The sequence below is a fragment of the Mustela erminea genome, chromosome X, assembly GCF_009829155.1.
Source record: "Mustela erminea isolate mMusErm1 chromosome X, mMusErm1.Pri, whole genome shotgun sequence".
NCBI lineage: Eukaryota > Metazoa > Chordata > Mammalia > Carnivora > Mustelidae > Mustela > Mustela erminea.
The window spans coordinates 83,647,737-83,659,511 of record NC_045635.1 but is presented as its reverse complement, the minus strand read 5'-3'; the positions used below and the strand labels follow the sequence as shown (position 1 = coordinate 83,659,511).

Below are 11,775 nucleotides of genomic sequence, written 5' to 3'. Positions count from 1 at the left end.
GGGTATGATAATTTTCCCAATATAAAGAAAAATCTTCCAATCCGGTAAGAACATGATTCACAGCCAAATGAGTACATTACAAAGACAAGAACAGTGTTTTGGGTTCAGAAAGACCACAATTCCAATATGATCTTCGAGATTACAGCTGAACTTGGTGGTGTCCTTGGCGGGTGGGATTAGGGGTTGGCAATCAAAAAGTCATTTGTTACCACCTCCGTCTTTCTTTTTGGTGGCTGTATGACCCTAGACAATATGCTTCTCGTTTTCTCAGTTTCCTCATCTGGAGAATGGAGATGATTATCTTCCTCACAGGAATAAATGAGATAACCTATATGTGGCACATGGTCAAACTTTCCTGGGTTCCCTACAGGGCAGCAACTAGGGAACCCACCTGCAAGGAGCCTTGTGCCAGTGGACATTTAAATAGCAATAGTAGGCATAGGCTGGGCCCAAAGCCCTTGCTGTGGAGCTGAGGCTGGAGTGGGCGGGGAGGGGCGCTGGAGGCGGGGAGGACGGAGGAGGGAGGAGGCAGCGGCTACGGGAGCGGCTGGCTGGAGGTTCGCACCGGGCGTGTAAGTAAACTGCGATGCTGTCTCGGGTTCGCCGGCCAGTATGCCGCCGCCGGTGCCGGGCTCACACTGCCTCGCGCCCTAGTGCCTCCGAGCCAGCCTCGTGCACCCTCGCCGTCTCCCCGCGGCCCCCGGCCCGCGCCCCTCGGGTCCCGCGGCTGATCCGCGCGGGATGTGACCTCTTGCAGCTGCCTGGCCTCCTCTGCCGCTCGAGGGGCCCCGCCTTTACTTGCGTTTGGGGGTTGGGGGCGGGGAGCGGCACGCGGATCCTGGCATTGGAGTTCCCGGGCTTGCAGCGGCCGCTGCAGCCTCATCCACGCACCCCGAGCGCCCCTTCTTCCCAGAGCAGCGGCGGAGAAGGCGAAGCGACCGGCGGGGCCGAGGCAGACGGGGCTCAAGGCGCGCAGGGCGGCGGGGACAACGGGGGCGGCGGCGGGGCCGAGAATCCGGCCGGAGGCGACACGGTGGCGGCCGGCGACAAGGAGCGGAAAGTGGGGTTGGCGCCCGGCAACGTAGAGCAAGTCACCTTGGCGCTCAGGGCTAGAGCTTTCAAAGTCGCAACCCTAACTGCTGGAGGGCGGCGGCCCCGACGACTGGCTGCGGAAGACCCCGCAGGGCATCCAGCTCCTGGCCAAGACTCCTCCCCACCCCGCCCAGCAGCCCTGTCAAGAGGAACATCGCCAAGTACCGGAGTATCCAAACTTTGATCTACGACGCCCTAGAGAGACCGCGGGGCTGGACGCTGCTGTACGACGCGCTCGTACTCTTGGAGCTACCTAAGCAGCAGAACTGGGATTCTCGCAGGAGTGTTCCACCTGTGTCCTAGTGCTCTTTTCACCATGTCACTGTTGTCCCCAGTGACTGACGATGTGGAAAAAGGTAACAGACTGAAACGCTACCTTCTTGGGTGAGACGCTTTGTACAGCTGCTTTTCTGAAAAGTCCCCAGGGAAGGAGTATCTGGCTAGCTCAGTCAGTAGAGCATGAGACTCTTCCCATTATAAAATGAGTAAGTTCTGGGGATCTACTGCATAGCATGATGACTATAGTTAACAATACCGTAGCTGAGAGAGTAGTTCTTAAAAGTTCTCATCACACATGTACACACAGAGGTAATTATGTGAGGTGCTAGATGTGTTTATGAACCTTATGTGATAAGTCATTTCCTTTTACCTGTGTATCAAATCGTGACATTATACATCTTAAACTTACACGATGTTATATGTCAATTATATATCAGTAAAGGAGGAAAAAACACAAATGAAATTCATGATTCTGGACTGGATCCCAGATTGAAAAAATAAGTAACAATGAAGGAAAAACTAAGCAGCAATCGCATTGATAGGAGTGTATTACTGGATCCAATCCCTGAAAGTGTAAATTTTATTTACTGGTATAACCTTAGGCTAAAATTTAAAATTTCAATAAAAAGAAGAAAATGTAAAGAAGCAAATAAAAGTCATTATATGTACCTCCAATTAAAGGTAATTTTTTTTTAAATTTTTATTAAGATTGTAAGCTTGACAATAGATATTGCTTATTACTTACTAACTATGGCATCCTGCATGAGTCAAAAACTGCATGACCAGGGGGTCTGGGTGGTTCTGTCCGTTAAGCATCTGCCTTTGGCTCTCCTCATGATTCCCAGGGTCCAGGGATTCAGTCCTGCATTGCTCTCCCTGCTTGTGCGGAAGTATGCTTCTCCCTCTGCCTGCTGCTCTGCCTACTTGTGCTCTCTAGCTCTCCGTCAAATAAATAAATAAATAAAATCTTAAAAAAAAAAAAAACTACATGATCAACTCAATAGAAGCAGAAAAAGCACTAGAGGAAATCCAACACCCATTCAGGATAAAATCAAACTAGAAATATCAAGGAACTCCCTCAACCTGATGAAGAGCCCATTCTACCAGAAAATCCTAAAACTAATAACCTGGGGCGCCTGGGTGGCTCAGTCTGTTAAGCATCTGGTCTGCCTTCACGTAGGTCATGATCTGAGGGTCCTGGAATCCAAGCCCCTAGTCCTGAGGCTCCCTGCCTCAGTCTCCCTGCTTAGAGGGAGAGTCTGCTTTTCCCCTTCCCTCTGTCCTTACCGCCGCCTCCCCATCTCCCCATGCTCTCTCTCATTCACTCTCTCTCTCAAATAAATGCACAAAATTGTTAAAAATAAAAAATAAAACTGGGGTGCCTGGGTGGCTCAGTGGCTTAAAGCCTCTGCCTTCCTCTCAGGTCATGATCCCAGGCTCCTGAGATCATGCCCCACATCGGGCTCTCCGCTCAGCCAGGAGCCTGCTTCCTCCTCTCTCTCTGCCTGCCTCTCTGCCTACTTGTGATCTCTGTCTGTCAAATTAATAAATAAAATCTTGAAGAAAATCAAAAAAATAAAAATAATATCCTATTTAGTGGTGAAAGACTGAACATTTCCCCCTAATATTAGGAACAAGGCAAGGATATTTGCTCTTACTGGTTTTATTCAGCGCAGTACGGTAGATACTAGCCACTGCAAAGAAGTATGAAAAAGAAATGGAAGGCATATAGATTGCAAAGGAATAAATAAAACTATATTTGCAGGTAACATGATCTTGTGTGTGGAAAATCCTAAGAAATCTGTAAAAGAAATACTAGTGCTAATACACAAATTTTGAAAGATCAATAATGTCTGTATACTAGAAATGAACAATCAGAAAATGAAACTAAGAAATCAGTTCCTGGGAGAGTATGTGCTATCAGTTCCTCAGTGCTGTGAAATGTGTAAGCCTGACCATTCACAGACCTGTACCCCTGGGGCAAATAATACACTATATGTTAATAAAAATAATTAATAAAAACTCCTTTATCTAAATGGGAAAAAAGAAATCAATTCCTAAAGTAGTGTAAAATAGAGTAAAATGCTTAGAAATAAACTTGGCAAAATAAGTGCAAGGTTTATTCACTGAAAATTATAAAAGCTGAGAGAAATTAAAGATCGAAATTAATAGACATACATGTCACACTTAACAACTGGAGGACTGCCCTGTTTTCTCTTGCTCCTTCTGGGATTCCAGTTAACTGTGTTAGAATTATTCACTGTATTATCTTTAATTCTTGCTCCCTCTTTTTAAGTATGTTCCATCACTTCTTCTCCACAGGCTTCGCTCTAGATATTTTCTTCAGACTGTCTTTCATTTTTTCACGTGGAGAACTCACTATGACCCTTAATATCTAACACCACACATTCAGGGTAGTTTGAATTGTCCACCTAGAGCACAGAAGCGAGGTGAGGGTTAAGGACATTAATTAACTCATTCCACGTCACCCAGCCTGAACACATCAAGTCCTTACTGCTGTGCTTGCTCACTCCTGGGTGGTGAATTCTCCCCACCTCTCACCTCCCAGGAGGTACAGGGCAGCCTTCCTATCTTCTGTGCTATATTTCTTTCTCGATTATAAAAATCAGTGATATTTCTTTATTAGCCATGACAGCATCCCAGGATCTTTTTCTTGGTTTTTAGTGTTTTCTACTTTGTGTTTTATTTTGTGTTGTCTTTTTTTCTTTTATTGATTTTTATGTGTTTTTTTTCCAATTTCAGAGCATGATACCAAATTAGCTTCTTTCAAAGAACAATACGCTGGGGTGCTTCCCAAGGGAGGTATGATACATGGTCTGAACAAAGCGGTTCTGGGATTCGTTCTTCACCCCTGTAAGAGCAAGATAGAGATGCAAAAATGGATGATGCCAGTGAGGGTCCCTGGATAAGATAGTAAGTGGCTGAAGTGTGCAGGGATAGGTGTGAATTGGGAAGATTAAGGGAGTGAATAATGGGTATTTGCAGGTTATTTGTTTTGCTTATTTCAGTCATTATCACATAGCACTTCCGTCTCAGCACATATAAGCCAGCTACTTGTTTTTGAACAGTCATGCAATACTTTTATGACTTTCATGAACCTGTTCATTTCCTGACAGACACTTAGGTACCAGAATTTTTCTCCTGTGGCATACTGCCACAAAGCTCATTCCACTGCATACGATGCAGTAAATGTGGAGGCATGTTTCTGTCATATAGATCAGGATACGGCACTTTGCAGTCAGAGTATCTCTACTTTGATCCTAATGGGTGTTACCTCTTCTTCCTCCATCCCAGATGCCTTCATGACAACCACTTGGACTGTACCAGGGCCTTATAGGTTCTTGCTGTGCCCAAGATAAGCTTTGGGAGTTTAGGCCATATGAGAAGGATGAGACTCAGGGCTCCAGGCTTTGCTGATCTCCCAACTCCCTCCCTTCACTTCTTCCATGTTGTGATCAAGGTTAAGAAAAGGCTTTCATGAAGCTGTTTGTGATCCTGAAACCTAAAATTCTGAAAGGAGACATTGGTCTTGTCACCTTCCTAACCCTAATCTTTCTTCTCTGGCCTGCAATTGAGGTGAGAGGCTCAGCTCACCCAAAGAGCCAAAGGTTACGTGGTAAGGGTGACACCCGTTCACGCAAATGACTGGTTTTTCTCTGTTTTGTCCCAGTATCCCTGATAATTTTGATAATAAAGAAGGGCACTTCATGTTGTGTCAAATCCCTGCAAAATCCACTGGAGGTGGATATTAGTTCACTGGTCCACTGAGGAAGAAAGGAAAAGTCAGAGGGTCAGCAGCTTTTGGAGAACAGTGGGGTAGAGGTTCAAATCCTGGAGCTCTCCTCCAAAGCCCAGGATGTGTATGATCCCCAGAGCCATGTAGCTGCAGAGATGGGGAATGTTCTATTACCTTGTTACACCTGGGGGTGGTGTTCTTTTCCCCTAGTATATTAGTCAAATGTTTTTATGCAGAACAGTATAATTTCTTCATCATACAAATCTATTCAATTTTTGAAACAAATTAAATAAAAATTAAACATCCATTATAATTAAACATGTATTATAATTAAATATATATTCCATGCCTAATCTTACCATCCAGCCAATAACTTTGCCCTGAATTTAAAAATTCCTGCGAAAAAAAAATTATCATACTAATTTTATCAGTGAGGGTGTTAAATTCAAATTGTTTTATAAACAAGCTTGTTTTAAAAACATAAATCTATTTCACTGAAATTCAGTTTATTTTTGAGAAACACTAGGTGAAATAAAGAGACTGCACCCAGCTGAACACCTAAGGACACACAAAAGGGTACACACATACCCCAAACATCGACCAGCTCCCTCAGTTCACAGTGCTTGCTATGAGCCGTACCCATCCACATCAGGTGTTAGAATGTTCTAATTCAGATCACTTGTTTTCCACCACTTCAAGGAAACTGACAAATTGTAACCCTTTAGACACCCACTTATACAAGCAAACTTCACATTGATATCAAGTAAACTGCCATAAATATTGTAGTGTTTACATACGTGATCATTTAACAGGTCTGAAACAGCACTACCGTTATTAGGTTCCTGTTTTATTTCTAATGAATCAGTATTTTAAAATATCCCAATAAATCCCGGGTCCAGATGCCTTTACTGTTGAATTCTATCAAATATTTAAAGAACTAGTACCAATCCTTCTCAATCACTTCCAAAAAGTAGAAAAACAGGGAATATTTCCTAACTCATCCTATGAGGTTAGCATTACCCAGATACCAATGCCAGACAGACACTACAAGAAAACTACGGACGAATATCTCTTATAAATACAGACACAGAAATCCTCAACAAAGTACTAACAAACTGAATCCAACAGCATATTAGGAAGACTCTACATCATGACCAAGTGGGATTTATGCAAAGATGGTTCAACATTAGAAAATCAACATTTTTTTTAAAAAAAGAAAATCAATGTATTAAGAAGGGCATGGGTTTTGATGAGCACTGGGTGTTATATGTAACCGATGATTTACTAAACTCTACCTCTGAAACTAATGATGCATTATATGTTGGCTAATTGAATTTAAATAATTTTTTTTAAAAAACTAAACATAGGGAAGTTCTATTTTTAATTTTTTTAATTGAATTTATTTATTTTCAGCATAACAGTATACATTATTTTTTCACCACACCCAGTGCTCCATGCAATCTGTGCCCTCTATAATACCCACCACCTGGTACCCCAACCTCCCACACCCCCCCCGCCACTTCAAACCCCTCAGATTGTTTTTCAGAGTCCATAGTCTCTCAGGATTCACCTCCCCTTCCAATTTCCCCCAACTCCCTTCTCCTCTCTAACTCCCCATGTCCTCCATGCTATTTGTTATGCTTCACAAATAAGTGAAACCCTATGATAATTGACTCTCTCTGCTTGACTTATTTCACTCAGCATAATCTCTTCCAGTCCCGTCCATGTCGCTACAAAAGTTGGGTATTCGTCCTTTCTGATGGAGGCATAATACTCCATAGTGTATATGGACCACATCTTCCTTATCCATTCGTCCGTTGAAGGGCATCTTGGTTATTTCCACAGTTTGGCGACCGTGGCCATTGCTGCTATAAACATTGGGGTACAGATGGCCCTTCTTTTCACTACATCTGTATCGTTGGGGGTAAATATCCAGTAGTGCAATGGCAGAGTCATAGGGAAGCTCTATTTTTAATTTCTTGAGGAATCTCCACACTGTTCTCCAAAGTGGCTGCACCAACTTGCATTCCTGCCAACAGTGTAAGAGGGTTCCCCTTTCTCCACATCCCCTCCAACACATATTGTTTCCTGTCTTGCTAATTTTGGCCATTCTAACTGGTATACGGTGATATATCAATGTAGTTTTAATTTGAATCTCCCTGATGGCTAGTGATGATGAACATTTTTTCATGTGTCTGATAGCCATTTGTATGTCTTCATTGGAGAAGTGTCTGTTCATATGTTCTTCCTATTTTTTTTATATGATTGTCTGTTTTGTGTGTGTTGAGTTTCAGGAGTTTAACTTTATAGATCCTGGATATCAACCTTTTGTCTGTACTGTCATTTGCAAATATCTTCTCCCATTCCGTGGATTGCCTCTTTGTTTTCTTGACTGTTTCCTTTGCTGTGCAGAAGCTTTTGATTTTTATGAAGTCCCAAAAGTTCATCTTCGCTTTTGTTTCCTTTGCCTTTGGAGACATATCTTGAAAGAAGTTGCTGTGGCTGATACAGAAGAGATTACTGCCTATGTTCTCCTCTAGGATTCTGATGGATTCCTGTCTCACGTTGAGGTCTTTTATCCATTTTGAGTTTATCTTTGTGCATGGTGTAAGAGAATGGTCGAGTTTCATTCTTCTACATATAGCTGCCCAGTTTTCCCAGCACCATTTATTGAAGAGACTGTCTTTTTTCCACTGTATATTTTTTCCTGCTTTGTCGAAGATTATTTGACCATAGAGTTGAGGGTCCATATCTGGGCTCTCTACTCTGTTCCACTGGTCTATGTTTTTATGCCAGTACCGTGCTGTCTTGGTGATCACAGCTTTGTAGTAAATCTTGAAATCAGGTAACGTGATGTCCCCAGTTTTATTTTTGTTTTTCAACATTTCCTTAGCAATTCAGGGTCTCTTCTGATTCCATACAAGTTTTAGGATTATTTGCTCCAGATCTTTGAAGAATACCGGTGAAATTTTGATCGGAATAGCCTTAAAAGTATAGATTGCTCTGGGCAGTATAGACATTTTAACAATATTTATTCTTCCAATCCAAGAGCATGGAATGGTCTTCCCTTACCCCAAAGATACAGATGTAGTGAAAAGAAGGGCCATCTGTACCCCATTGTTTATAGCAGCAATGGCCATGGTCGCCAAACTGTGGAAAGAACCAAGATGCCCTTCGACGGATGAATGGATAAGGAAGATGTGGTCCATATACACTATGGAGTATTATGCCTCCATCAGAAAGGATGAATACCCAACTTTTGTAGCGACATGGACGGGACTGGAAGAGATTATGCTGAGTGAAATAAGTCAAGCAGAGAGAGTCAATTATCATAGGGTTTCACTTATTTGTGGAGCATAACAAATAGCATGGAGGACATGGGGAGTTAGAGAGGAGAAGGGAGTTGGGGGAAATTGGAAGGGGAGGTGAATCCTGAGAGACTATGGACTCTGAAAAACAATCTGAGGGGTTTGAAGTGGTGCGGGAGTGGGAGGTTGGGGTACCAGGTGGTGGGTATTATAGAGGGCACAGATTGCATGGAGCACTGGGTGTGGTGAAAAAAATAATGTATACTGTTATGCTGAAATTTAATTAAATAAAAACATACAGAGAGTCTGCTTTGCCCTGGTATGTCTACAGCAGTGATTCTAGGGCAAGTGAGGGCAGATGAGCCTGTCTGAAAGGGAGATTTAGGGATGGTAACGTGGGAAGGGGCTGGTGCTGGAGCTGTACCAGCTGGGCATCTCTCAGCCCTCTGATTCCCTCCTCTTGGCTTCTCGGAGACTTGATCACCCATGATATTGAAATGGTACCAAAGCCTAGACACAGCATGGCTGCCTCCCTGCAGACCTATGAAAAGAACATGCCTGAGGTGAGGACTCAGGGCCAGTGCTGAGACTGATGGTGAAGGTGGGAAAGATTAGGTAGAAGAGACAGGTTGGTCTCAGATATCCCCTTTTGGGATCCTCACTCTAAATTTTTCCTCACCATAGCTTTTGCCCTCGAACCTGAGCAACAAGACACCCTTTCAGCTGGATGGCCTGTCTGACACTGTGCAGAATGTCGCCGGCATTAAGTACTTGAACCTCTCCAACAGTGAGGTGAGGTGTGATACCCAGATCCTTCTTTGAAAGGAAGGTGGGAGTGCTCATGGGATGGTGACAAGTCAGGGAAGTGGATTTGTTGGAAAAAAGAAGAGCTAGGCGTGCAGGGTCATCCTGGCCATCTTTCTCTGCTCCATGTGTTTCCTTCCCATAATTAGAGGTGATGTCTTCAGAGGAGCTGGACAAGGGCAAAAGTCTGCAGCCAGAAGAGATGAGTGCCGACAGAAGCCCCCTGTGCACTGCCTTCCCTGATAAACCAACCAACATAAAGTCAGTTGTACACTGTGTCACCCCATGGGACTCTAAACTATGCCTGACGGTACCTATTTGGAGGAGCCAGCAACTCTGTTCCTTTGCAGGAGACCAGAATCCCTATGCTCTCCTCTTTGTGTTTTGTCCCTCACCTGTGCTGAAACATCTCCTATTTGGATTAAGAGGCTAGAGTATAGCTTCTGAGCCCTGGCTCAGGCCAACAGACAGAGGGGGAGGTTCACTGAGACTTACTTTTCTTGGCAAGAAGGGCCGGAAGTGGAGCTGAAGCTGCCTAATGTGCCTCAAGTTAAGATGGCTCTTGGATCTGTAATAGGATGAAGAGGTGGGAGAATTTCTGGGTCCATTTATGGGGATCTGAATAGAACAGGGTAAAAAGGGAGCTGTGGGGTGGAGAAAAACAGTGGAAGAAGAAAAATATGGGTTAGGGGGAAATGCCTTCTACATGATGCTAGGTCCAATACTCCTCTATAGAATGCAAAACATTATTCTCTTATACCTGTGAGTATAATTTTCAACTCTGGATATACAGAAAAATCCCCTCCAATGTCCAGACTCAAGAAATTGAATCAGAAAAAAAAAAGAAAGAAATTTCATCAGAATATCTAGGGGTAGATCCAGTCATCAGTGTTTTTAAGGCTCCCCAACTGATTCTCATGAGCTGTCAAAATCAAAAGCCTTATCTAATAGTATATTAGTTTTCTAAGGCAAAGTCATCACAGACTGAGTGGCTTAAGCAATAGAAATTTATTTCTCACAGTTCTGAAAACTAGAAAGCCAAGGTCCAAGTACTTATAGCATTAGTTTCTTCTGAGGCCTCTCTTCTTGCCTTGCAAGTGGTCACCCTCTTGCTCCTTTTTCACATGGTCATCCTTCTGTGCACACACACTCTTGTTATCTCTCCATATTTCCTAAACTCCTCTCATAGGTAGATAATCTAATCAGACTGGCTTATGGCCTATCCTGATGGTTTCTTTTTAACTTAATTACCTCTTTAAAGGCCCTATCTTCAAATCCAGTCATATGCTGAGGTACAGAGAGTTAAAGCTTCAACATATGAATTTGGGTGGGACGCAGTTCAGTTGGTACAGATGGTATAAGTAATATCTTGGTCTGAGAAGTTCAGGTGCCTTTTAGCAGCCTTCCTGTGACTACCACACAACACTTTTACAATCACTTTGTTGGGCAGAAGTTGGTCATGTGGCCACACATAGCTGCAAAGGAGACCACCAGTGTGGTCTTTTACTGCCAACACTACTATCCAAAATAAATTTCAGATTCTATTATTTCTTAAAGATTTTAATGATTTATTTGACATGGGGAGAGGGGAGAGAGCAAGCATAAGCAGGGGCGAGGGGCAGAGGAAGAGGCAGAAAGAGAAGCAGGCTTCCTGCTGTGCAAGGAGCCAATATGGGTTTCAATCTCAAGACCCTGGGACCACCACCCAATGGGGAAGGCAAACGCTTCACCTACTGACCCACCCAGGTGCCCTGGGATTCTATTTTTTTTTAAGATTTTATTTATTTATTTGACAGAGATCACAGGTAGGTAGAGAGGCTGGCAGAGAGAGAGAGAGAGAGAGAAGCAGGCTCCCTGCCGAGCAGAGAGCCCGATGTGGGACTCGATCCCAGGATCCTGAGATCATGACCTGAGCCGAAGGCAGCGGCTTAACCCACTGAGCCACCCAGGTGCCCCCTGGGATTCTATTTTTAAGGGAGAAGTATAATTGGTATAGAATATATGTTATACTTTTATACCCAAGACAGCTAGAAGCATCAATTATTGGGCTCTTTCTACCCAATTTTCCAACCACAATTTTCATGGGTTCAAATAAAACTTCTGTTTTAGAGACACCTAAGCTCACTCTTCTGTCCTCCCAAATCCCCTGTCCCATACTGCTTGGCTCTTCACAACTTAACATACATATGTTTAATCACTGTCATTTATCCATTCAACAAATATTTAGTGGTTAACAAAGACATGAGAGGCACTGTGATAGATACTAGAGATAAAGTAGAGAACCTGACAGACATGGTCCTGTTTCCCATTGAGCTTACATTTTAGAGGGGATGATATCTTCAGGGATGAAATGTTATTAAGAAAATAATATGGGGAAACATGATAGAGAGCCAGTAGGCTGCGGAAGGCAGGGAAGAATTCTCTGAAGAAATGACTTTTATCTGATACTCAGCAAGAAGCAGTCAGCTGTGGGGAGATATGGGACCTTAGGGAACAGGAGAGGGTGCAGCAAGAAGAAAGGCCCTAAAATATGAA

General features: G+C 43.4%; 1 protein-coding gene across 1 annotated transcript; it reads left to right on the top strand.

The window, feature by feature from the left end:
- The first annotated feature begins 559 nt into the window (after positions 1-559).
- Positions 560-10,748, top strand: LOC116583508. The gene is given in 5 exon segments (XM_032331582.1): positions 560-1,201; positions 1,204-1,448; positions 4,135-4,305; positions 9,121-9,228; positions 9,390-10,748. Coding segments are annotated over 2 exon segments (807 nt in total). The 5' UTR covers positions 560-586; the 3' UTR covers positions 1,396-1,448; positions 4,135-4,305; positions 9,121-9,228; positions 9,390-10,748.
- The last annotated feature ends 1,027 nt before the right edge of the window (positions 10,749-11,775 follow it).